At 34.6% G+C, this 27,948-nt stretch overlaps 3 protein-coding genes and 1 non-coding gene across 5 annotated transcripts; 3 read left to right on the top strand and 1 right to left on the bottom strand.

Annotated features, from left to right (window-relative positions):
* Nucleotides 1–308: 308 nt before the first annotated feature.
* LOC133861339 (uncharacterized) lies at nucleotides 309–3,604 on the bottom strand. 2 transcript variants are annotated; one of them, XM_062297095.1, is made up of 7 exons: nucleotides 3,300–3,604; nucleotides 3,145–3,181; nucleotides 2,366–2,602; nucleotides 2,185–2,232; nucleotides 650–995; nucleotides 520–574; nucleotides 309–381 (listed from the first exon to the last, which is right to left on the bottom strand). In XM_062297095.1, the coding sequence occupies exons 1-7, from the start codon at nucleotides 3,602–3,604 to the stop codon at nucleotides 309–311; spliced, it is 1,101 nt and encodes a 366-aa protein (XP_062153079.1). The 2 variants fall into 2 exon arrangements, with proteins under 2 accessions (XP_062153079.1, XP_062153078.1); XM_062297094.1 differs by having other exon boundaries at nucleotides 520–995.
* Nucleotides 3,605–9,992: 6,388 nt separating this feature from the next.
* On the top strand, nucleotides 9,993–12,332 carry LOC133859525 (F-box/kelch-repeat protein At5g15710). Its single transcript, XM_062294946.1, has 2 exons — nucleotides 9,993–10,207; nucleotides 10,537–12,332. The coding sequence occupies exon 2, from the start codon at nucleotides 10,548–10,550 to the stop codon at nucleotides 11,862–11,864; it is 1,317 nt and encodes a 438-aa protein (XP_062150930.1). The 5' UTR covers nucleotides 9,993–10,207; nucleotides 10,537–10,547; the 3' UTR covers nucleotides 11,865–12,332.
* Nucleotides 12,333–15,326: 2,994 nt separating this feature from the next.
* LOC133862088 (U1 spliceosomal RNA) lies at nucleotides 15,327–15,488 on the top strand. Its single transcript, XR_009899115.1, has one exon. It is a non-coding gene; the product is annotated as a U1 spliceosomal RNA (small nuclear RNA).
* Nucleotides 15,489–25,630: 10,142 nt separating this feature from the next.
* On the top strand, nucleotides 25,631–27,696 carry LOC133861651 (uncharacterized). Its single transcript, XM_062297441.1, has 4 exons — nucleotides 25,631–25,809; nucleotides 25,908–26,022; nucleotides 26,540–26,601; nucleotides 27,132–27,696. The coding sequence occupies exons 1-4, from the start codon at nucleotides 25,687–25,689 to the stop codon at nucleotides 27,426–27,428; spliced, it is 597 nt and encodes a 198-aa protein (XP_062153425.1). The 5' UTR covers nucleotides 25,631–25,686; the 3' UTR covers nucleotides 27,429–27,696.
* The last annotated feature ends 252 nt before the right edge of the window (nucleotides 27,697–27,948 follow it).

The raw sequence follows: 27,948 nt of genomic DNA on the forward strand, positions 1-27,948 counted from the left end.
TAGAAACTTCACTGACAGAAAACACTTCCCATATTGCAATATAGTTGATGAACAACAAAAAGCCACATGCGCATGAAGAGAGAGAGAGAGAGAGAGAGAGAGAGGGAGGCAACCAAGATTTATTAAAGCTGGAGTGAAAATCATGAGATGTATGATTTTCCTGGTTAAATTAATTTTATATTTTTCCTCTAGAAAATGGATAAGAAACAACATAATTATACCACCAAAACAACCCCATTGACTAATCAAATAAATAAAAATAAGAGCAAAATACAACCTTCAATATGTGGACTGATCTGTTCTCTTCTTCAAACACTTGTAGCTATGGGTTTGAAACAATCAATATTGCATAATCTGACTGATCTCACCATCTCCCCAAAACTGCGACCACAACCCAAATCCAACAGTCAGGAAAATCAGATATCTCATATGTAGACATGCCACATTGAGCAAGCATAGTTCGAAAAAAGAAACATAAATGGATTAAAAGAATTGTAGCGACTCTAAAGTATAGCTGACCGGTCAATGCTGTTTCTCGCTTTCTCTGGCTGGTCTGTGACGTTTCTCACTTTCTCTGGCTGGTCTGTGACATTACTTGCTTTCTCAGGCCGATCGATACTCTTTCTTGATTTCTCTCTCTTATCAGTACTGGCTCTCAACTTCTCTTTTCGGTCTGTGCTTAGCCTTGGCTTTTCTCTCTGATCAGTACTTGGTCGAGACTTTTCTCTCTGATCTGTGCTGGGTCTGGATTTCTCTCTACAATCTGTGCTGTTCCTGGGATTTTCTTGTTGATCTGTAATTGGCACAAATCCATTTCTCCTATGTGGTGATTTCTCAATGGCTGATATGAATTTCTTGAGATGCTTAATGTATTGTGGGAAAAGCTCCAAGTTACAATGATTCCCGTCTTTAATCCATAACGGTTCATACTTCTCTTTACATTGCTCCCAAAGTTGCTTACCATGGGACCAACCAACAACATCATCAACGGTTCCCTGCAGGCAAACGCAGAGCAAAACAGCTTGGTAAATAAGCATGCTTCCAAACACTAGCCATATCTTGCAAGTTACCATATTTGCAGGTTACATGTCATAACAGTGATTTCAGTTAATAAGGAGCCTAACCAACCAGTATGGTGGCAGGTACCTGCCAATTACAAAATGGGTATGTGAAATTATATTAATCAGGCACACCCATTTCGATCATACTAAGATATCCAAAGCAAATCAAACCAGCACAGTTGAACCACATTATGGTCTTTATACCCACAATAAAGCACAAGCTATTCATCTGAGAACATTTTGATGCTAATATAAAGTCTATGCCTGAATATGAACGTTAAATGCACCGACATCAATGTTTCACAAAAGGGGGGATCTGAGATACACAAACCATAGCATTCAGGGACAGATTGCCCTCTTATGAACAAATTGGAGGTTTGGAGCATTATAGGGATGAATATGTGATTGACCTGGTCAAAACAGATTTAACATGGTCCAGGGCAGATATCAAATCTTCTACAATTTCAAAAAAAATAAAAACACAAGAACTCTATTTCGACCAAGATTTGAACTCTCGCCAAGAACTCGAATTTCAACTTGTAAACCAATAAACCAATATAATTTACGTGTCACAGCAGTGGTTATGTTATATTTAATGCTTTTTGTACACATTAAGTTGCAAACCTACATGTGTTATTCTTATACATAGTCACACATGCATTGGTTGTCTCCTCGTAAAATACTAGAGGAAGGAGCGGAAGCGAGAGTCAGAGCAAGATCAAGAGCTCAAGAATTTAAATTTGGTAACCATCCTTAATTTGTCCTGGTATTCTTGTGGCAGTTGCAAAAAAATTTCAAAACATAAATTTAAGTTAATCAATCATAGTACAGTTAGGGGTTTTAGCAGCAAAAAGGAGAAAGAGAAATGATTCATCAGATATAGCATGAAATCAATGTAATACATGCATGCAGTGACCAATAAACCATTTTCCTATATTAAAAGATCCAGAACTGGAAATGCCAGAATTAGAAAAATAACCATATATAAGGTTGTAATTAGTGCATAGAAACTCAATTCTGCAATCTGTTTCGCCATCAAATTATTATAAACTTGGATCCTATATTTAGGTTTACAAACATCTTACTAAAATAAACATCCCTTAAAATCCGGATAAATACTCACATGAATTACCAGAACTGGACAATTGACAAACGGTATTTTATCAATATTATGCACAAAAACACACAAATAATCATTATTACTTGGTTAATTTCCAAAAATTGTAAACAATTGAACATTAAGATTCTCCAACCCTGCATACTTATCAAAAAAAGATTCTCCAACCCTGCATAAAAAAGTAAACCTTATAAATGTCGAACCAGTATGTTTTCTTCACCGGATACATGACCCGGAGGCCAGACAAGATTGGACTGTGGAGAATTACAGCCCTCAAATACGGTAACCGGGTAGCCAAATCTAATGTGGGTCCGCTACCAACCGATTGCCCATACAAGATAATATCTTCCTCTTTCGTGCCATACTTCTCTACAAGGCATCTGTATGCGGCTTCTATGTCTGCATAAGTGTTATGCTCACTCGGCTGCCAAAATAAAACACATAATTCAGCATTATCCTATTTTATTTTAACTTATTCTCAATTAATCTATTTCCCTATATTATTCCTTGGAGAAAATGTGAAACTAATTAAAATTCAAAGCCTGGCTATGCCAATAGGAATAGGTGCACTAGGCTCAGCCGCTCAGTAGAGCAAGGCTTTCAACCTTTTTGGGGTCCCATATAACAAAAACAAACTAAAGATCTGTTTGGTGAACAAGAAAATGCCGGGGGGAAAAAAAACAGCCATAAAGTATAAAATCTCAAATTAGAAGCAAACTGGGACGACAAAAGGAAACATCTCAGCCAAGAGCCCGATAGACTCGTTCAACTTACTTAACTCAAGTTTTATACCATTCGGAAAGCAAAAAAACTTAAAAATGAATCAATAAATCTAAACCAAAGATCAAAATTTTCCCTTCTTTTTTAAGCTACAGTAGCATGAAAGATCCGAACCTACAACACAAAACACACACAAAAACTCCCAACATTTTTCGCAGCATCCAAACAAAAACATTAATCTCATACCTTCCCAGTAGACTGCCCGTACCCCGAGTAATCATACCTACAATACAAAACACCCAAAAAAATATTACAAAAAATAAATAAATAAATAAAACCTCTTGTGTGTATGCATGTAAAGGTAGCTTAGTGAATGAAAGTTTTGGGATTTACAAACGGACCCCATAAAGTTGACTCGGAGGTGGAGACTGAGTTCATAGAACAACCCGTACATCTGACCCAGATCGGCTGCGTTGCCGTGCGAGTACAGCATCGTCAGAGACGCCAAGGGGTTGCTAATGTACACCGCCACGACGTCGCTCCCCCTCTTGGTTCTCAACCTCAAAACGTCAACGTTTTCCCTAGTTTCCACCCCCGTCATTATCAGCTTCCCACCATCCCCCTCCTCCTCCTCCACCCCATACGACGGCGGGCTCGGCGGGAAGAACGCGAACTTCGCCGCCATGGAAGACGTCACCGCCCCCATATCCAAAATCCTCCAAAAAAATTAAATAATAATTAAATTCCACAAAGTTTGATTAAAATCTATTTGGTGCGCACGGCGGAGGTGATATTTACTGTGGATTTTAAGATTGACCCAGTTGGAGTTTTGCGGGGATATGCTAGTATTTTGATTCAATTTTAAGTTTCGGTGCTTGGGGTGGTGTTTGCCTGGTGGGAAGGTGACGGGAAAACAGGGTTTTCTAGGGTTTCAAATTGACCTGTTGTGGGGGGTGGGGGGGGGAGGGGGGGTGAAGGGAGAAGTGGGAAAGGAGCGCAGGATTTTCCGGCGTGGAAAGGGAGAGTGGCACGTGTGGAATGATCCAGCCGGTGGGGACAGCGGCTGTCTGTGATGGTGATGTTTTAGAGAATAAAACGGGGAAAGGTGACTGTGGGGCGACACGTGTCCTTGTAGGGCAAACTTGGTGGGTGGGTGAGTACTGGAAATAGCTGTGTAGATACTAGATTTCACTATGTGCCAGCTTGGATCGGACCAGTGTGGTTCTATTATTTGTTTTTGAGACCGGGTTTTTGTTTGTCCTGTTTCGGGTGGTTTTACACCAGACACCATCGGGTGGACAAAGGTTGGGATTTGTCTGCATGCATGTGTTTTTTACGGCACTTTCTTTTTTTTCCTTTTTTCCTTTTTTTTTTTTTTTTTTAACTGTTTTAAGCACTTTCTCAAGTTCGTTTTAAACGTGTAATCACTTCTCTCGGAAGAAAGATAAACTCCGTATAATTCTCATGATTATAACATTTTCTATAACTATTTTGCAATTTGTTGATACGTGTTAATATATGATTAAAGTTATATTAGTACGTGTCAACGAGGTAGCAATTCAAGCACCTCAAAGCGAGGAGAACTGTAAAATTCACCTGGTCCAGGTGGACCTGCACCTCAAAGACTTAATCTTAATTATGAATGATATAGTATAGAACGCGGACATTAACCTACCCTTTTACGAATTGAACTCAATTTGTTGTTTCTATCTTCAAAGGAGAGATTGGGGTTTCACTTTGAACATTAAAAGCGGTGAAGATGAGGGTGTTTTTATCAATCTTGAATACTCACCTATAAGTCCATAATATAGATAGGTTGATGGTTATTTAGAATGGTACTCCGGGTTGGTGCATTAATTTTTAATACGATCTAATGCATTTATAATTTTGGACCTATATGTTTGTTAGAGTAATTGGGTAAGTATTTTTTTTATTATTATTATTATTTGAAAAAAAAATGTTTTGATGGGATATATATATATATATATATATATATATATATATATATATATATATATATATATATATATATATATATATATATATATATATATAAAGGTTAAAAGTTTGATGGGATCACGTATATATAGTTGCTTATTTGAAAAGCTACAAACAGATTGATCTGAATCAACTGACATAAAATGCAGGAAAAGATAGATTAGCTATTTCGAATGAGTCAGGAATTCTCAAAAACACAGAAGACTATATTTGACTTAATAATATTCAACATATTTTATTGCAAATGTCTTTAAATAATACAGTTAATATAAAGAAGTAAAAAACAAACATATGTCTGAAACACCTAGATAGCATCCTATTACTTGAACAATCACTATATCTACTACGTACTTTTGAGAGTCTTACTCTAATACTGTAATTATACTTTTCTCATATAAATAAGAGTCTTATTTCAATCTTATTACTACTACCTTATCTAGATATATAGTATCCCTTAATAATAAGAATACATCATTAAACTTAAAGACTACTAAAGAAGTCTCTTAATGAAAGTCCAACTCCATGGTTCAGGAACGTATCACAGAATACCTAACTTCTCAAGTATAGTTTGCTTTCTTTTATTGAAGATAATTTGCTTTCTTTCATTGAAGTTGACAGATTTATATGTCCAGAACGTACGTAGTTAGGCTACAATCTGGGTCTTGGAGTAGGTTTGATAATTGTTCGAGTAAAGGAAGATATTGAATTCAACTTCCTTTAAAATTGAGGATGCATGCCTAGCCTGTAACATGTCCTCAAGTATTTGAATGCATGGTCTTTTCTCTGACATGACCATTTGCCTGTGTGTGAAAAGTAGTGCTAAACTTCAATTGCATCCCAACAACTTCTACAAAAACTTCACCAAAATCTCGATTTCAGACATGGTGATTAGCACTTAACGTATGTTTTGGGCATATAAATCTGCCGAACTTCAAACATTTACGTCACATCTTGTCATTTTTTCAAAACCAAAACTTCAAACAAAAGTACTTTTCAAAACTATTATCAAACCTACCATCTTCCTAATATTGAAAAAACTACAATGACCAGCACTGAAAATCCTGGCGTTTCAACTTTCGTATGCTCGTGGGAGGCCACTCACGTACAGCAGCATCCCATTCAATAGAGTTTCAACTACACATACAAATGAGATTGCATTAAATAGTGGTCGGAATTAAAATTTGATTATATATATGAAAATGTATAAAAAATTTGTGCATCATTTCGATCTCCGATCATATTTAACTTTGGGTTGATCAACTGATCGCAACCACTCTCCCAGAAGGTGCTACTGTGTTGGCAGTATGAACTTATTGCTTTTGATTTGATTACTAACTTCAATATATTCATGATGAAAAGTTCCTTCTTTTCTTTCTTTTTCCACTAAAATCTATTCCCTATTTTGAGCTTGCGGATTGGATCAAAAGGCTACTAACTTTTCTCTCCTTTAGAAGTACTTTTTATATATCTTTGCTGAAAAGGTTTGAGTTGACTGTGTGAGTTCTGTACTCTCAACAAATTTGGGTAGAAATGTGATTTGATGTTCGAAACGTACATCAGTTGTAATTGTGCATGATTGGGTAAATATGTCTGTCCAAAACCTAAATTCAAGACCATATATACACTTTGCAAAGCACTCAAAGTCAAGAGTGGGGTCTTGACAATCTGGAAAGGAATAAGGCCATAAGGGGCTGGGTTCAGGGGTGAGTAGAAAATGGAAACACCTTTTGAACCTATTCCAATTGGATGCCTCCAACATTTTGACCCATAGTGAAGGTTTTAAGAATTTATTGTCAATGGAGGGCTCCATAATAATCATGAAATTTTGATATCATATTTAACCCTAAATTATATTTTCTAGTTCATTCAAAATAAACGGTTTGGATCTAGCCACGTAATCCTTAAAAAACAAAACAAATAAAAAATAAATTAAAATAATTACCTCTTCTAGTGAGTGGTCCGATCACCTGGTCTAACCACCTCTTTAGACAGTTGACCACTCTCTCAAAAGGTAAAATGGTTGATCTAGACTCCTCTTCACCTCAAAGGATGATGCCATCCCTTTGCTTATATTAATTGTTTTTCTTGATTTCTTTACTATATTTGGGTTTTGGATAAGGGATTTCTTTCATCAATATAACCTTTTCCCTTTTTCAAAACATGAAAATGTCTAAATTATCATAAAGGATAGTGAAACTCCCGAATCGGTCGTGCATTTCGTCATAATTAACGATCCGATTTAGGAAATATTATAAGAAAACTTTTATATTCATTTGGCAACTAAAGGAAATTGAATAAAAAACATTGAAAGCTCATATTTATACGATTCTTAATTATCATCCTAAATATCGTTTTTATATGTGTTTCTCGAAAAATATGGTTTGATCCTTTCACTATTTAACCACATAATTTGAAGAAGATGGAAAAAGTTGCTCTCTAATCGTGCTCTGTGCATTGGTGGCTATTGTCTTTGTAATTGCTAAAGCTTTAAAAGCTCAATTAGCAGTACTCTCACTAAATAAACATGTCAAAGTGCTTGTGTTTGATAATTAATAATTATTTTTCTTTGATTGTTAAGGAATAATAATTTAATGATAGAGGTGTTGTTTTAATATTTCAAGCACCGTTCTTTGGTTTGTCTTCAAGATTTTCTAATTTTCTAAAAATATAGCCAAATATTTCAAGTGCGTGTTTTTTACATGATCAAGGAACATCTCTAGTATTTTACTATTTTTATAAATTGAGTTTGAAGAAATTTCTCTAACCTAATTTTAAGAAAAACTTTGTCCGGTTTGATTTTATTATGCCAAAGTTATCCTTTAGAGGTAATGATCAAAGCGAGGGATGTTTATTGGAAACAATGAGGTAGTTAGACATATTTAATCGCCAACAATTTTACTTCAAAATTATGGGGAAAATATAATTATTCCCTCCAACTATATCTAGAACACCATGAATGCTTTATAAAGGAATGCAGAAGCCCCTACAATTAGAGTAATCCTTTGCTTGGGCCAAAGTTGTCAACTCTAACGATATGTTTGAGTCGAAATGAAAGTGATATTTGTTAAGGGAAAACATTAAATTAAAATACCCAAAATTTATTTTTAATGTAATAGAAGAAAGCATACTATCAAAAAGGAGAAATGATTTTTGGAGAACAAAAACCGTCCCCCAACAAGCTCTTTTTAATAAAAAAAAAATTAAATATAATCAAAAAGTGTCATTTGATGTGATATTAAAGGACATTTTTTTGATTATATTTGATTTTTTTTATTTTTTTTTATTTTTTTTATCAAAAAGAGCCTAAAGGGGACGGTTTCCGTTCCTTGTATATCGCCTCTCAACAAAAAGAAACATATGAAACAAAAGCAATTCCAATGTGACGTGACTACATGGGTTGAACCAGGCTTTACCTTGTTCAAAATTTTAAAAATTCTTCTAAAAATATATATAATTTTAATAATTTTGACTCCCAAAAATTACCCCCCCACCCTTTTTCCCATATATATATATATATATATATATATATATATATATATATATAAATACACAAAAAAAAAAAAAAAAACGTCATGGGGGTATGATAGGTAATTCCGGTCAAATTATTTCTTGTGACACACCGTCATGGCCCCTCCTAATAGAAGGGGACATTGCAATCCCAATGATAGTCAATAGATTGGTTTATAAGCGAAGTTTATAGAATTGCTAGCGTAGAGAAATAAAATTAGATATAGAATTGCTAATTTGGGTTAGTCAATCCGTACGTGAACCTAAAAAGGTTTCAAGGGTTTATATATATATATATATTAAAACCTTTTTGGTTTGTGAAAATCATTAAAAACCGATATAGTAATAATTCTATTAATTAATGAGTTCTTTAGCCCGTGAAGTTTACTAACGAGTAGAAAGTTGCTTGTAGACTTGTAGTATTCTCTTTTGGGCTATTTGAAGCGCCAAGGGCCCAAGTCCCATTAAAATCAAGTTTTTTTTTTTTCCTCCTAATCTAGTTTTGCTTCTTTTGATTTTAAACTGCAAGGTTTTTATTCTGTTACCTTTTGTCACAAAGTAAATGTAATAAAATAAATAGAAAGTTTATGGCAATAGGCTAACAAAAGTTGTCATTCCACAATCTCTAAAGCAAATTTGAATAGAAAATTATTCCGTTTTTATTCATGATATTGTATTTACTGCAAAAATTAAGTTATTTTGATATTAAGGAAAGCCTAAAATGTATTTCTCTTGGGTTTTAGATGATGTAAATCTTACTTTTCAAATCAATTATTTTTTATCCATTTTGTTCATTCTTTTTAAATTATTATGTTGAAACGGTTAATTAATTTTTTTTTTCCCACTATTACGATGTTAAAAAAACATATTGTACCTCGCTCTCATTGACTCTAGGTTTTTTTACTTTAAACTTTGATGCTGAATGCAATAAAAAATTTAAAACCTGTTTACTATAATATATTGGTTAACATCATACATCGAAGAGCCAACAACCAAGCTTTTTAGTTTGAATGTACTAATTTTTGGAAGTAGGAGTTTTAACTTTTTGCAACAAGAGGGATGCACCATGTTGAGGGCAAAATATGGAGATTAGGTTAGAAAAGTGCATGTGTTATGCACGTGATCGAGATTTCGTCTTATTTATTTATTTGTTAAGAAATAGTAGTTTAAAAAAATTGAGTGTGACCGGCGACGATTTGTAAAAATAATATGTAAATAAATGATAATTGAAAGGGTAAAAGTAATTAATCATAAAAAAATGAAGCGTCGAAAATAAGATCATCCTTTTATATCTTATATCCTCTTTTAGTAGGCCATCCTTCCCTCGGTAAATAAGAATTGAATTTAGGTTAAAATACATAGTAGACTTTGAATCTAAGCCTTAGAATTTACATAATTAAGTTTAAGTTGAGATACATTTATTATCCCTCAAATTAGACTTGGATTTATCATCTTAAATTTTAAAAGTATCAGTGAGCAAAGGCATTTAGTCAAACTGAGAAACACAAATTAACTGGCAAACTAGAAAATTGACCACTAACTGACAAACTTCCGTTTACTCATGTGGCATAATTTCATTGGATAATAAACTTAAAACATCATGCTTTGCAGAAGAATGTAACCTCAAATACTTTTTTTCTTTTTTTTCTTGTCGATTTTGTCAAATAGTGACAAAGTAAATCAAACACAACGTGAAGACAGCTTTAAGGTTAGGTTCTTCCCACATTTCTATGCCGGGATTTTACTTCTTCGAGCTCTGACAAGTTGTCTCACCAAGCAAAACCAGATGGTTCTTGAGCCAAAGGTACTTCACCTCAAACCCAGAGCTTCGATTCTGTATTCTCAGTTTGATCTGTGCTTAAAAATTTCGTCTTAGATCATATCGTTGCATAAAAGATTGTTTCTTCATAGTCTGACTGGAGATTGGGGGTTTCGATCTGAACTGTAATGCCTGGTTCTAATCAATGATTCTTTGAGCTCCCAGTATTTTTGTTAATGGGTTTTCTCATTTTATGCTAGAGATCAATATTTTAGATTTTGAAATTTTGGATCTTTTGGTGTGGGAGCCATGATTTAGGGTTGGCATTGGGTATTTGGACGAGCCTTAACATTGGGTTAATTGGGATTTGCCAGAATTTAGCACCATGGATGGTATTGGGGAATCTTCTGAATCGGCGCCTGGAGTACCTAGTTCTCAATTGAAGAGCAATGGGTCTTTTCGTGAAGGTGATAGGTCTCCTAAGCAAGTGTCACCTCTTAGGGGTGGTGGGTCGAGGAATACGAGTCCATTGGGTCGGGTAGGATCAAGGAACACTAGCCCTTCAAGGCAGAAGGTGATTAAGACCAAACCACGTGGATTTGATGAGGAAAGGGTTGCTACATTTGTTAAAGCTGCTCACCCTGATGTTCAAATGGAAGATAGTATATGGGCAATGTTGCCTGAAGACTTGCTGAATGAGATTTTAGCGAGGGTTCCTCCGTTTATGATCTTTCGCCTACACTCTGTTTGTAAAAGGTGGAATTCGATTCTTCAAGATATTAGCTTTCTTAAATTCCACTCACAAGTGTCATCTCATGGGCCTTGTCTTCTTACATTTTGGAAGAACTCTCAGATCCCACAATGCTCAGTCTTCAGCTTGCCTTTGAAAACGTGGTATAAGATTCCATTCACATTTTTGCCACAGTGGGCGTTCTGGTTGGTTGGTTCTTCAGGTGGTCTTGTTTGCTTTTCTGGGCTCGATGGGCTAGCTTTCAAAACTTTAGTTTGTAATCCCCTCACACAAACTTGGAGGACGTTGCCGATCATGCATTATAATCAGCAGAGGCAACTGATCATGGTCGTTGATAGGACAGACCGATCATTTAAGGTAATAGCCACTAGTGATATTTACGGTGACAGATCATTGCCCACAGAAGTATATGATTCGAAGCTTAACAGTTGGTCACTTCACCAGGTAATGCCTGCAGTTAATCTTTGCTCCTCGAAGATGGCATATTGCGACTCCAAATTGTACTTGGAAACCCTTTCACCGCTTGGTCTGATGATGTATCGGATGGATGCGAGTTACTGGGAACACATTCCAGCTAAGTTCCCACGTTCTTTGTTGGATGGTTATTTGGTTGCTGGAACCCAGAAGCGTCTGTTTCTAGTTGGCAGGATTGGTCTTTATAGTACGCTTCAGAGTATGAGAATTTGGGAATTGGACCATGCAAAAGTTATCTGGGTGGAGATTAGCAGGATGCCACCAAAGCATTTTCGAGCTTTGTTGAGGTTATCAGCTGAGAGGTTTGAGTGCTTTGGTCAGGATAATTTGATCTGTTTCACATCTTGGAACCAAGGGAAGGGTCTTCTGTATGATGTGGATAAGAAGGTTTGGTCCTGGATTGCTGGCTGTGCTCTTCAGTCATACAACAGCCAGGTTTGTTTCTATGAGCCAAGATTTGATGCTTCCATCTACTGAGGAAATTTTGCTTTGCGGTGTCCATTTTTATCTATTATATGAGGTTTAAGAGGAATTAACATCCTCATTTTGCTTCTTCTCTCATATCCTTCTTCTGCACATCCATGAGAAAGGTTCTTCACACTAAGCTAGTCACTTCATCATTCAATTCCTTTGAGCTTTCATGCTATATCAGCAATAAAGGTGCATCAGAAAAGAGCCTTGTTGAAGATTTTGGTCATGCAAGGGTGATATCACCTTGTACGAGGGCTCTGTAATGCACAATGATTGAGAAAGGTTGTAGTTTAGACAAGGGCTGTGCTTGTTAAGGATGTACGTGGATGATGACTAGGGAAGGAACGCCAGAAGGCAATTTTCTTTCCAACTTTTGTAAAATATTTGGAAGTTATTTGTACATGCCAGCTACATATCTCTAACTTTTACTGCTATCTTGGTTATTTATTAAATATTAGAATGAGTTGTTTCTAATTATGTGGTCATCCTGGTTTCTGTATTGCATTTATGTTACAAAATGGTGAATGTGTCTGTGTTTGCCACTTTGATTTGCTTTTGTATGTGATTAGAAATTCTTGTATATCAGTAAATATGGGTTTGGTATGGTTAAGTTTCACTTTTTTTCTTTCCTTGTTCCTACCGTGCCTTCTATACTTGTTATGTGGACAGCCATTTGTCTTTTGCTATTGATGAGGCAGTAAACTTATGTGCTCTTGCTTTTGGGATCACTGACCTTACGAATTTTTATGTTCATCCCAATTCACTTGTGTATTTACTTTTCTGTCATTGACTGTACGGGAAAGGATTCCACAGTTTCTGATGCTAATTTCATTTTCAGAATTAACCCACTAATTCTGTAGCAAATGGACTTTTTGACTCCTGTGGTTCAACTGAAGTGTGATAAACTTGGGTTTCAATAGTGCCTTATTACATTATTCAAGGGGGTCATTGTACCAAACAAGATCAGCTTCTACTTGATGACAAAGGTCTTTTAAGTACTTGATCACATGCCCATCCGCATCAGGGGCATTGGGGATATCAGCTAAAGCTCTTACTGTAGTCATAGTTGGATGCATTATTGCTCAAAACCATCTAAAGTTGTTTGTTTTTATTTACTCTGTTTACTGAAGTTGCGGATATATAAGGTTTCTTTTTATGGGAGGGACTGGCTATACATGAAGATCAAAGCTGTATTGAGAAGTTACAACTGGGCTTTAGTTACTGTTTTCTGAGGATACTCTGGGTTCTACATTCCAAATTTTGTTGCTTATTTGATTGATATATTTCTGACTGTTCCACGTATTTTCAGTTGTACAGAAAGGGGTACTTCATAGCTGCAACCTTGCCATCTCTTCAGGTTGGTGCCAGCCTCTAAATGGCTGTTTCTTATCCTGCATGTCTAGGTACCCAACAGGTTGGATTTATAGCTTTGTTGAGTTGATTCTAAATTCATAACTAAAAGGATTATGGCTGCCGTCATCGCTAATTCTTAGAACAATAACCTATTGTTGGACTCATTCATTGTCAAGTCTTGATCTTCGGCATGCCAGCCACATTACACCGTATACATGGTGCTTGAAGAGGTCTAAACAGTCTTTAAGTTGAATTTTCTTCTTTACTTAACCAAATACCAATATTAGATGGTAGCTTATAATCCTCACTGCTTTTCTCGAGATCTTGTTGGGAAAGCTTGCCTAGATTATTGATGGGGGTTATATTGGAAAGTAGTTGTCTAGCCATGTAAGCATGAGCAGTAACTTGATATTTGTATGACCATTTTTCTTCAAGTATGTACGGTAGATTGCATCCCACTTTTTCTCATCGGTTTTGCCTACAATTTTCTTCATATTGAAATGATCAATTGAAAACATGTAATAAAGTATCCTTTCTGTGAGTTCCTAGCACGAGCATCATTAAGAACTGCATATGGACGTGTGAAAAACATGCTTTCCTTGTTCCCCTATAAACTGTGATAGGGCAAATCAACTTGAAATGTAATTTCAGGCTAAAGTTCTGCATCATGGACTATGGTGCAATCTGAAGTAACTGACCCCACTTCAGTTTTCTACTGAACTCGATTCTCCAAGTATTGCAACCTGTTTTTATCTTTGGTTGCTTAAGCTGTTGGTTTAGCCTTTTAGTCTTTGTTGTATAATAAGGTTTATGTATAATGGTGCATTTTGTTGTTGGTATATAGTTACCTTCTCTCTATTAGTTCCTTTATTTTATGGATGAATCTTAGATATTACCTATACCAACTTTTTTCTTTTGACAAGTAAATCAATCTCATTAGACATGCACATAGGGGCACATTCTTAGTACACACTACACAGAAAGTACACAAGAGAACCTCTTATTCAAGAGAAAACGAAGAACAAAAGTTCAAAAAATCAGAAAATCTAGAGAGAAGCAAACTATTATATGCTGCTATCCATGTGAAAAAGGGAGTTGAATGTATTATTTTTCAGCTCTTCCTCCAAAGTCTCTCTATCTGATTCATCAAAAAAAAAAGTCTCTCTATCTTCAAAGGTCCATGCATTCCGTTATCTTCAAATACACCATATTAAACATAAAGGCACCAACCTCTAAACTAGTTGGTGTGTGCTGTTGGACTTTAGTATTATAGTATACTTGGTGCTTGGTAATGGGGGGCATCCCCCATATGACGATGAATTTCCTGAGTTGAAATAGATGTTCATTCCACAACGGACCTCTTTTTATTTTTCAATAATTATATTAGGTGGTAGATTCTGATAGGGTAGCAGATAGTCGCAGACATGCAGAAGCAGCTGTTAGTTATGATGACATTGAAGGGAAAGGGCAGGTAACTCACCTCCTTTCCTCCCGTTGTCACTATACTAAACCAAAGCAATGAAAACGCCAGCAGCTTGTTTGCATGGAAATGAAAACTCAGATTACGCGCGTCAACCAACCAAAACATATTAAAAAGAGTGAGGTAACAAATTGAAGATTCATTTGAATGCGTTGGGATAACAAGTGAAGAAGATTCGTGTTATTTGTTATTTCTGTGAAGAATGAATGATTTGATTGTCGTGAACTCAAGCCAGATAAAACAGTTTCACCTGGAAAAAGATAAAACAAAATTTTGAACTTGACAAAAATCTTTTCCGATCAATCGTGAACTGTAGAAATCTCTTAAAAATATTTTTATAGATCCCCACAACTCACCTGGGCAATTATTCTCACGAGTAAGCCTAGAAAATAGACAAAATGTTAAACGTGAGTTTAGGCACAATAAGAACATTTGGAAGATTGAGACGAGGGCGATACGTAGAAAAAAGCAGTAGAGCCAGTAGGCGAAATTGGTGAGCGCATAATGATAAATCAATCTGTCCTATGCGCGTAGGCCTCAGTTTCACAACTAACGTGAGTCCCATACCGGAAGCGAGTGAAAGGCATATCACGAAGGCTCTTGTATATAAAGGAATAGAAGAGCCCCGTTTGAACATACTTACCTGGACGGGGTCTATGGGTGATCAACAAGGCCCATTGCCTAGGTTAGTGACCTCCATTGCACTACGGAGGGGTGCTGCCCTAAGGTCTGTCCAAAGCGGCAGAGCCTACGTCATAATTTGTGATAGTGGGGGCCTGCGTCCGCGCGGCCCCTTTCCCAAAACTAACAAAGAAGTCTTTATGTTTAAAAAGTCTGGTTCCTTTTCGTTTAGTTTCTACTTTTCCTGGCCAATCGAACCCAAGATCTGATATTATAGTACTATATCATATTTTGGAAAAGATTTTATTTTATTTTTATATTTTTCTATCCTTTTCTTATCCTTCCATTTTAAAAATCAACATTAACCTCAACACATCAACAAAAAAAACACCATTCAGATCATGCAGCCAAAAGCCTCGAACATTGAGAAATTAAATCGATCTAAAAGTTCTAAGACTAGACTAACTTGATGGTAGCTACTTTTTGTTCTTTTTCTTTTTTTAATTTTTTTTATTTATTAACGATTCAATGATTTAGCACCCTATACATAGAATATCTTGGTATTACCTATAGCCATAGGTCGCCCTCTTGCTATGATGTATCCTCTTTTTTTTTTTTTTTTTTTTCTTTTTTTTTTTCTTTTTTTTTTTTAATTTTTTAACGTAAAAGACACCTTCATTACCGGAGCAAACGCCCGGAAACCACCCAAAAGGGTTTCAACGATCAGAAACATACACAAATCAAAGAAAAGAAGGCATTACAAACGCCCGTAGGCGAAGCTAAATCAAGGCCGACGGCCGAAGGTAGTGAGTAGAGGTAAAGAACCTCTAACCACAAAGCAAGGGAAAACCCTAGCTTAAAGCAGCTACCGAAGACCGGTAGACTCTAAAACAGGTAAAGAATATACAAACAAAACAAGAAGAAGCACTGGAATACAAGCACAAGAAACAAATAGCCGGAGAAACCAGCGCGTGCGGAACACACGTCGTCTCTGGGAACCCCCCTAACAACGGACGACCTTCAGAAGTCCAGATCAGCACCTTGCGAAGCCGGAAAAGCAAGCCATAACCCGCACGCGCGGGGGCAGGATGGAAGACCCCCGACCTGTGCTGATCACGCGCCGACCAGGAGAGAGCTACACGACCCGCCAGGTAACCATCGAGACCGGAGAGGGCCAAAGACCGCAAGAGGAAGATTCTTGTCGAAAAAGAGCCAATCGAGGTTAATAGATCTAACTTTGAACAACATCTCCGCCGGCCATTCTCCAACACCCGTCTATCTCCACGAACCAGAAACCAAAAGCCTATGCTTGCTCCAATCAAAGACAAAGAAAAACAAAAGAAAGAAAAATAAAGACAAAACAACCTCCACCAGTGCAGCACTGGGAGGAAGAAAACTCCAACAGCCCTAATGGCTTGGAGACAACATCCACCACTAGAAGGACGACCTAGGGGGAACAAAACCCTAGCCCTAACGGCCAAGGGAAAATTGAGCCAAAAAACGAAGCCGGGAGGAGGAGGCGTGAGGCCTCCTCCCCTGGAAGACAAGTTTCTCTCTAAAGACTCGCTCTCTAGAAGACTCTCGGACTTTCTCTCTCTACGCGAGAGAGGTATCAAATACACATTGACTAAGGCATTGCTTTTGGGACCAACATGATGTATCCTCTTGCTATAATGTATAGGCAGATGGGAAAAGCTTGGTGCACAACACACAATTACTTGTATGAGTGGGATCCATTTGAGTGAGTGGGTCCCACCCATGTAAGTAGGTTGTGTGCTGTTGTGCAAGAATCAAATTCCTAAGCAGATTAGGATCCCTTAAATTTTTTGCCCCAAATTTGAGAGAATTTGGACAGGTGATTGTAAGATAGTATTTCTGGGACTCACCTGACCAAATAAAAATTAGACTGTCCAACTACTTATCCAGTCAGATGGGTCTCATAAGTGCTCTCTCACAATCACTTGCACAAATTCTCTCAAATTCGGATTTCTGGGACTCACCTGACCAAATAAAAATTAAACTGTTCAACTACTTATCCAGTCAAGTGGGTCTCATAAGTGTTCTCTCACAATCACTTGCCCAAATTCTCTCAAATTCGGACAGAAAATTTGAGGAAATCTTGATATTGTATAGACATAGATTGCCTTATGTGATTCAAACCCGTGACTTGATATCTACTTAGATCAACTTGTAATACACTTCAAAAATTAAATCAAATAAGCAAAAATAATGAAAATAAATGAATTGTTTCATAAACTTATAAGGGTTAATTAAAAAAAAAAAAAAAAAAAAAAAAAAAAACCCTTAAACTACCAGCCATTTTTAAAGTAGCTCACTGAACTAAAAGTGTATCACTCGAGCCCCACAAATTATCAAAGAGTACCAAAATGACTCATTTTGTCGAAAATATTCTTATAATACCTTTGTCATGTATCATATTTTCAATCAAAAATTAATAAAAATTAAAAATTAAATTTAAAAATCAAATAAATATTAAAAATATTAAAAAAGAAATAGTTAAAAAATAATAGAAAAGAAAAATATATGAACAGGTGACTGGGCAAAATGGGGGTGGCCATTTTGGCTAAGGGGGTGGCTCATGGCCGGTCTGAAGGTGGCTGAACCACCCCATGGCCCTTGGGGGTGGCCAAACCACCTCCAAATAGCAAAATGGGGTGGCTAAAACCACCTTTAGAGCTTGGCCACCCCTATTTTGTCCAAAGGGAAGAGTGAGTCACCCCTTCATTTTTATTTTTTATTGATATTTTTAATATTTCTTTTATCTTTAAATTTTTATTATTTTTTAATTGAAAATATGAAATGTAGCAAGGGTATCATAGGAATATTTTGACAAAATTGGTCTTTTTGGTACTCTTTGATAGTTTATAAGGTCCAAGAGATGTACTTGGTAGTTCAGCTTAAAAATAAATGGTAATATAGGGGGCTTTTTTATAATTAAGCCAACTTATAATGATCACTTCAAGGGGTGAGGTGAGGCCTCCTCAACTTAAATAACTTAGTTCTCATAATCGCATTCAATCCAAATCAAGAACATAAATACATAACATAGCCCAAGAAATAAATACCACGCCCAAAAAGCCATCTTCCACTTTGCATGCTACCTCCATTGAACACCCCATTCACAGACACGTGTTCACTCTAGCATAGAGATAGAAATTAGCTACAAATTTATCTATAGTTATATCCTATCAACCAGTCTAATATAATGATATGTGTCCCTTACCTTAACCGGTGAAAAACACAATTTTTTTTCTTCTTTATAGTATTAAAAAGAAATAGGTACTTTAGTAAACATGTCACTTTATTAGACAAATCTGCCGAACCTTAAAAATGACCATATTTTGGGTGGAACTACTCCCACCCATGGGTTTATACCCCCTCCAAAATTTTAAATTTCCTCTAAAGTTTATATTTTTAAAATATGAACCCTTAAAATGTGTTTGTTAATTAGTTTTGCCTACCCACACCTTGATTTCTTCCGCCCTTGCCCATATTGGATAGACTACAAGTTTTGGGTTTGACTTATAATTTAAAATTCAGAATTCAATATTTATCAAACACACATAACAGAGTAGTGGGTTGTTAGTTTTGAAATTAGTAAAAAGTGATGATGTGATATAAAATAACAAGAATTTGTATAAAAAAGTGAAAAAAATTTTGTATTGTAGTAAATTTTTTTATTTGAATAGTAATAAAAAATTATTGATGTGATATAAAAAGTGAAAAAAATAAAAATATTTTAATGTTGATTAATAGTAAAATATATAAAAAAGTGATAAAAAAAATATATAAACAGTAACAGCATTATGCTGTTATGATCCGTAACCTATCAAACAAGCCCAATGTCGTTTGAAAGCCATACAGATTTTCTTTCCTTTGAGGAAAATTGAACAAATCAAAAAAGTCTCACAATTTAAGGTACACCCGGCCCCTTCAACAGTACGTAGGACAGATATTAGTGGCCACTAAACTTTATATACCTCAAAAGCTGCGTATCCGTACAAGGGGGTACAAATTTTAAGACTCCTTTATGAGAATGCTCGACTCTTTTGTTCCTTGTCAATTAAAAGTACAACCGTGATTATCTGCACGATGACAGATATTAGAACAACTAATTACGATTACTACTACTATTACTACCATCCAAAGAATCATTTCAAAGATAAGGCCTCGGTAAATGGAGCCATGCTTTTCCTTTTCATTTGTCATTTTTTTAATTTATATCTTTTATAATTACTTATTTAAATTTAAAAAGTGATTGTGATAGACTACTTATAAGATTTATTGAACCAAATAAATGGTTTGACAGTTTAATTTTTATTTGGTCATTTCATAAGTGACCTCTCATAATCACCGGCCTGAATTCTCTCAAATTCAAACAAATAATTATAGAATATAATCTCATTTTTTTATCTTTATTAACTTCATTTTCCGAAGGAGAAAAAAGTGTAAGTAATGAAAGAGATCCTTTGGGTGAAAGTTGTGGTAATTTAACAAGTTTTAGCCGGATTCAAAATTTTGTACCATTTTAAATAAATTGTAAATTCTTAAATTATGTAATTTTGACTATTTTTAGGCATTAAAACACTTGAAAAATACTACATAATAAAAATGTGACATATTATCAATGCAAAAAAATTTTCTTTTCAAAATGCTTCATTTTCACTTTTACAGACATGTTTTACAACATAATTAAAGAGCAAGAATCTGATGAAAATATATCAAATTCTCGACTATAATATGCTAATTTTCAATATGTGGCATTTTTCAAGACTTTCGATACTTAGAAATGATCAAAATTACATAATCTGATAATTTACAATTTCTTTTAAATTGTAGAAGATTCTAATCTGGACAGTTGATTGTTAAAGACTACTTATAAGACTCACCTAACCGAATAAGTGTTTGGGCAGCTCAATTTTTATTTGATCAAGTGTGTCTTATAAGTGATCTCTCAATAACCTACCTGAATTTTTTTAAATTTGAACAAATAATTTAAAAGGATGCTAATCCGTTTTAACAGTTCATTGCATGAGGTGTCAAACCGACTTTATTTGTGAGCGGTGGTTCCCAATGAGAAAGCAGTAGCATGAAGTTGGAGGTAACGCCCTCATGTTCTAACTTATATTGTTTTGATAAGTTCATGAAGTAATGTTAAAGGGTGATATTCTATTTGATTTAGTAAATCCATGGCCATGATGCACACTTGCCCATGGCCTCTTAATTTAATGCTCATGCATGCCTCTCTTCCGGACTTTTGCCATGCAATTTTGCAATTTACCACCTCCTCCTCCTTCAATTCCTTCCTATCCAACCAATTCATTAATACACTTAATTAATTTTCTTGCTTATCAAAGGATTCTACTAGACAACACTTTCACAATCCAATTCGGTTAATTCAACCTCCAGTATCATAAATGTGATATCAAAGATGTCATATAAGTAGATGTTAATGTTGGGAAATTATCATTATCCGACCCGAGTGAACCTGCAATTAGTACATACCTGCATAGATGGTTCAAATACAAGCCGCTCGAAAATCCACCAAGACCTACACCTGGTTGGATGGCCTACTCGAGCATAGCACACGGTTGGTGGTCGGATCGATGGACCCTAACAAAGCAGATACTTATTGAAGTCAAATCAAGTCAACATTCGATGAAATGACTTGGATCCCAGGAAATTCAGAATTGCTGCATGCCTTACCTAACCCCCACACGCCGTCCGTAGCTACTCATCATGTTGGTTACTGTTCAACCCGAATACTGTTCATACCATATCGAGGCAATTGGAATCCCTGAAAATTTGAAACCACTATGCTCTTCAACTACTCTAAGGACCTTATAAATAGCAGGTCACTAGGTATTAGAAGGATTTTCTTTTTTCAAACTTTTACTCTCACCTACTACTGGCCTGACTTAAGCATCGGAGGGAGGATCACAAGCCAAGCTCCAATGTGTCAATGTCGTTTTGCAAGTTCTCGAAGGGTGTAGCCACCGAGAGAAAGGAAACAATCCGACCCATAGGAAAGAGTAGCAATTCATCCTTGAAGCTAATCAAAAGCTGACACATCATTGTACTGAAAACTGTCTCAACAATTAAGTCTTACGTTAAGTGTATATATGTACGTTACTTAATTATTAAGTGAAATTACGCTATATATACGGGTGCATGTCTTAATAGTGATTAGTTACCCACTGCAAACTTGGCTGTGGGTCAACCCTGGAAAAGTTTGCAACCTCTCTTTTATTTTCTTTTCTTTTTTTATTAAAAAAAAATGATATTTTTAAAATTTTCTCATCCTCAATTAGGATTTAACAAAAAATGCAAACGGACGAGTGATATTACAAACTTTTTAAACTTTGATATTTGGTATTGAGACTTTTTAAACTTTAGGGAAGTGATTTCAAAAACAATGAAAAATCAGGAGTAAGTAAAGTTTCTCCAAACATAAACAAGGATTTTTCGATAGTTAAGGTGTGGTAGAATAATGAATGCAAGAACCGGTTTAGATATGGCCTTGTAATTGAAGATGCTAGATTTATGCTAAATAGGTTGCAGTTATGGAGTGTAAACCATCTCAATGAGAAAACGAATAGAGTAGCTCATAGGCTTGCCAAAGAAACTCTTTTTCTTTTTCTTTTTCTTTTTATTTATTTATTTATTTTTATTTTTTTTTTATGTAGGAACAAGTTTATAAGGAAGAAGACCCTCGCTGCATTATTGATCTTATGTCTGCTGAACGAAGTAATATTTAATTTATTCATCAATGAAAGGAAATAAAAAATAATAATAATAAAAAAAATTTAGGGCTATGAGCCTATATATATATATGTATGACAGAAAACTAGTGTGACCAATTTATGGCTTTGTCTCGTAATTGTGATAGAGCATATCTGTTGGTAAATTTTAGATTAATTAATCCTTTTTAATCCCTTTTGAGATTTGTTCTTAATTTCGTTTTCAAGTGCCAAATTGATGACAGAAAATCCAAACTTCATTAGAGGGATCAAAAGATATTTTAATATTGAATTTCATTAATTTATATTTTTGTAAGAGTAGGAGTAACTATATATAGTAAGTCCTACATCAATACGTACGCTCGAAAGCCTGTGCCTTTCTGCTTTAAAGCAGGTTAAAATGGAATTATCAGCAGATAACAATGTAGATTAGCAGGTTAATTTTTGTTTCCTTCTACATTTTAATTACTTTTATATTTCTCCTTCTTACAAGAGCAGTACAAAAGCATGCACTACTGCCAAATTACTTGACCAGGCTTGAGAAATTTCACGATATTTCTCCTTCTCACAGTATTTTAATGTCTCTATATATAATGCTTAATTAAGCTGTATCCTGGTACTTATATATATAAAGAAAAAGAAAAAAGAAAAAAAAGAAGCTGTATCCTGGATTTTATTTTATTTTTTATTTTTACCAATTTTATGTACTTGTTGAATGAAATTCATGAATAAATTGTTATGGATCTAGCAGATATAGAAGGTTTAATTTAGGACTTATATATGGTGATGAGAGAATCAAAATGGAAAATAGATTGACTACTTTGAGGGAGTCAAAGCCTCCTAATTTTCAATTTTCATACAAGATGAAAATATATTTTTTGAATGAGATATTGAGTCTATTTGGCCCTATGCTTTCCCAGGCTAAAAGTACGATTGTAAACAAAATTGTGAAAAAGTGTATATTTTCGGAGTATGTTTTTAAAAAATTATGGTTTGAAAATATAGAAAAATTTGAGTTTTTAAATCATAATTAAGAGGTGCGTTTTTTAAAACGCACAGTTTTAAAGGCTAAACAGGAATTTTAAAAGTTAAATTGCGATTTTAACAAACATTTAACTGTATTTTTCAAATCAAACATTTTAAAATCACAAATCTAAACCAACCTTAATTTGTAATTAATCTTAGAAACATAATATATATCTGCACTTGCCAAGAAGAGATGATTTGCATGATCACTTGGCCTAAGACCCATAGAGTTAAAAATATTGGCCGATCTTTTGGATTTTAATCTTTTATCCAACAACTCCAAAAGTACAAATTAATTAAACTGAACTCTTATGAATCTATTCTTTATAATTCACAAATGCTATAGCTAGTATATCACAAAATAGCCTCGCTTTATATATCTACCCCCAAACAAGGAAAGAAAAAGAAAAAAATCTCACATGTATATATAAACAGGAGAGTAATGTTATATATAAACCACGCGATTATCCTATAATTATTTTATTATATTGATGTGGCAATGTCAATTGGTTTTTTATTTTTTATTTTTTTAAACAACGACTGATTGATACAATTGCGTCGAGTGAGATAGTAGTAAGACAAAAGTGTAGTTTCTAACATTATCTAAACCGAAAATTTTGAAAGTACTATAACTTTTAATTAATATATATAAAAACATTTACAAATTGATTTGACAATCCATCGTTGATCCATATAAACTAAATCTTTTTATCAATATTTTTTTTTTGGACAATATTCCATATAGTAATATACAAGGATATGTTTCCAGACAGATTGTACGGACGCTGCCTTTTCTCTTTTATTTAAAGAACCATAATCACTTAAAATCTAGGGTATGCAAAGGGAGAAGAATCCGTCTGACATATCACATTCTTTTACTCAATTGGAGGACCGAATCTTTGACTCAGATTCTTTGCAAGGATTGACCCTATTAATTAACAAAATGTGCTGCATGCTATTAGTTTAAATACTCTTAATTAATTCTACAAAGGCCACAAAATATTCATTTAAATGAAATGAACATAATTTATTTAATCGTGAAACTAGATTAATTTCACATATCTAAAGTAAGTATATATAGTCTCTGAACTTGAAGTTTGAGTTGGTCTGAACATACAGGTTAGTCTCTATCAACTAGCTAGTCATCTAAAGTCTCAAATATGATTTTTTTTTTTAAAAAAAAACAAATTAATTAATTTGAAAAAATTAAACTAAAATAATAATATTTACTGGGGTTAACCAAATGTAAGATATTTGAACTTATATATTTGAGAAAAGAAAGAGATGAAAGAGGAAAAATTATAAAAGTTGAATATAAATATATGAGTAATTAATTAATCTTACACTAGGAGATTTTTCTTACATGGAGGTATTGTAACCACAAGTATATACCCAAATAATTAATAGGGAACAACAAACGAGGGCAGTCCTGTTAAATGTTAATCTTACCCAACAATGGAATAACGTTTAACTCTATATATAGTAGAATATTATGAGTTTTAATTAATTGATTATATATATATATATATATTCTAGAAGCCTGTGTGAGACTCTCATTTTATTTTATTTTTCTAAATTACTTTCTCTTTAACATCAGATGCCAGCTGTCAGGCCACCAAGCCAGGTGGCCGGTTAACAGTTGATTAGAAAAATGAGTACTCAACTTTTCAGCATGCTTAACAAGTAATCTAATTTTTTCCCTCCATTCACACACACACATACATGTGTATGTGTGCATGTACACATTAGGGTCAGTGATTGATAAAATATATATTTGTTAGGTTTAGAGAATCATTTAACATCAACTTTGCCTGCTCAAGTGTTGCATATTTGTTTTACCAAAATCCTTATTATTCAATTTGGCTAAGTTCAGTGCAGTTCGACGTATTCATGGACGGTTCAAATTTTAATTAAACTGATATAATTAATCATTTTTATTAATTTAAACTTTAATTTGAAACATTTGATCTCTAATTTAGCATGGTATCGTAGCAAAATGTCTTAATTAAGTTTAAACACTGACCCATATTACGCTTAATTAACTAAATAATTAAATTTAGTTTTTCTTTATCACCTTTTAAGTTTTTAGAACAACTAATAATTTAACACCTTAGAAATTTTAAGACAAACAGCAATTTGATCGACTTCCCCCAATTTCATCCCAAACATATATATTGATGTTAGATTAAAAATAAATAAGATAAAATTAATGATGATGATCAAATGATAGTGGGTTTGTGCCCAACTTGTATGCAAATTAATACACCAGTTTTCTTATTAAAAAAATCAGGGAAACCACGGTCTCAAACTTTTGAAGTGAAAGACCATTGTTTTTTTCTTTCATCATTTATAAAAAAACTAAGTGTATCTATTTCTTTTCTATATTTATTTTGAGTTTCCCCAGGTTTTGCATATACCCAGGAGCCAGGAGTTATATTTTATGTTAACGTACAGGTGTCGGAACCCTAGCTTTGACTTGGCTTCGTGATTTCTATAAAACCTACACTATGGTTTCCAAGTTAATTTCTCTCTCTGTTGTTGAACAACAAAGATACCCAAGAGATCGAAGAAGAAACTAACTCAAAATATGGCGAACATAAGGTTTACAAGCTTTGTAGTACTACTCGGCCTTCTCTTTGTTATGCATGCCCTAAGGGTCTCTTCTACAGACGCTGATCATCAAGGTGGTGAGGAAGGAGTACTTCATGAGGTATATAGGCTTAATTAGCTAGCTTGTTATTTATTTTACTTATTTTTTGGATAAATTATAATCCCATGATTAGTGTTAATATATAAGAGCGTGAACAGGCACTTTTCGTCGGCGGGTCGAAGAAGATAGGGCTTGGAGGAAGGAAAATGGCAGTGAAGAAAGTTCTGATCAGGAAGGAGATTGAAAATAATGGAGGGACAGCAGAGATTTCAGGTTCAATCCATTCTGATGATGAAGTGAAGGGGGATTTTAGAGTAAAATGTAAACCGGGAGATAATAGTAGTAGTAGTAGTACTCGTAAGAAGTATAAAGAGCGTGGCTTAAGCTTTGTAGCTTTCACTGCCGACTATCATGGGCCTCAACAACACACCCCAAAACATAATTGAAAAGGATCGATATCGAAACCTTTTTAATTATATTATAAGCTTCATTTCTTTGCCTTTAGAGCTGGTGAACATATATGTGGATGATCATGGCATACTTGTACGAAAATATTATTGATGTTTGAAGGAATTGAATATTAATTTTCTTTTTTTGATGCTCAAGGTGTTGATCGAGTCTCTTATGATTTCATTTTAATTTTGTACTTTCTTGCACCGGAAATTACATTGTTTTAATCACTGGTAGTGAAATTATAAACTCTAGGATGTGTTGATTGAGGGAGAAGATCAGATCAATTAAACTTCATTAATTAGTTCATTATAAATATATATTTCTCGTTTGAACGCAGGAAAGGACAGTAATGCTCCAAAAAGTTCACCCGGTGGATATCAAGAAAAAGTGAATAATCAGGTCTCTCCCTCTCTCTCTCTCTCTCTCTCTCACACACACATACATAAATACATGCCCGTATATACTTAATGAGTAATACTGCTATACGACTGTCATACAATTTACATGATATGATAGTGCAAATCAATATTTGATTAGCAAGAGCTTTGTAAAAAGACAATCAATAGCTGATTTTCACTGCCACATCATTCTAATTATATAACAATCGTATATATATATAGCAGTCTATTAAATATATAGTATTTCTCATACTTAATTAATAGAAACATTTAGTCAAAGCTTATATATAAGAAAGAAGGATATTAGTGGTGCTATACAACTTTGAAAAGAAAATAGAGAGATCGAGCATGTGCACATTATAATCATAAGCTTAATTTATAGGATTTTGATAATGCAGGAAAAAACTTGAGTTTTTAGGAAATACTTTATTCTTGCAAAAGTGAACAAAAGTTGAACACATTAATGTTATATATTATATCTGAGATTTTAGTATTTTCCTCCTAACAATAATCTATTTTCTGTTCACACAGAATAATATGAAAATGTTAAGACCAAAGGCATCGAAATCTGGCAGCTTGGGAATTCCTAGGAGTACTGAGGCAGCCCAACTCCCAAACACCAACACAGAGCACTCTCAAGATTCCAAGGCCAGCTTGGAGAGTTCTTCAAGGTCCGACAAAACAGACGTCTCTCGAGAAACTTCTCAGAGAAATGAAACACAAAGGCTTCTTGAGGCCACCAAAGAGATTGTAAACCTGATGCATAAGGATTATAGGGGATTGGCTCGCCGCAGCCCACCCATCCATAATCAGGAGCCTTGGCATTGAGTCATCAATGGAAACCCTAGATAGGTTTAGGCTCACAATTTTGCCCCAATAGTACTACTAGGAAGTGAAGTTCCTTAGCCTACAGTATTAAATAGTTATCGATCCTTTTTTTTTTTTTTTTTACTGGGTCACTGCTAGCGGCATGCAAGCTCGCATAGAAACTATGACTGTTGTTTGTTTCTTTCTTTCTTTGACATGAAGTAGAACTCATAGAAGTGCTGTACATTAAGTGTGCCTTCATAAGACTTTGGTTATGTGATTAGACCAGCTTTGTGAAGTGAAATATTTTAGGAATGTTATATTCTTTCATTTTTTTGGTTTAATTATATAAGGATGCATTATATATATATAAGCTTTAAATCCACAGGTGAGATTTTATCACAGTCAATTGTGCCTAGATAGGGACCGGAGCAACTTCAAAACTAAATCAAAAGAGATTGAAACCGATGGATGCATGTTAAGTACGTCTTATGTCTCTGTCAAATAATTCTGCTCCTTAAAGGTTTTTTTTTTTCATCTT

The sequence above is a fragment of the Alnus glutinosa genome, chromosome 2, assembly GCF_958979055.1.
Source record: "Alnus glutinosa chromosome 2, dhAlnGlut1.1, whole genome shotgun sequence".
Lineage (NCBI taxonomy): Eukaryota > Viridiplantae > Streptophyta > Magnoliopsida > Fagales > Betulaceae > Alnus > Alnus glutinosa.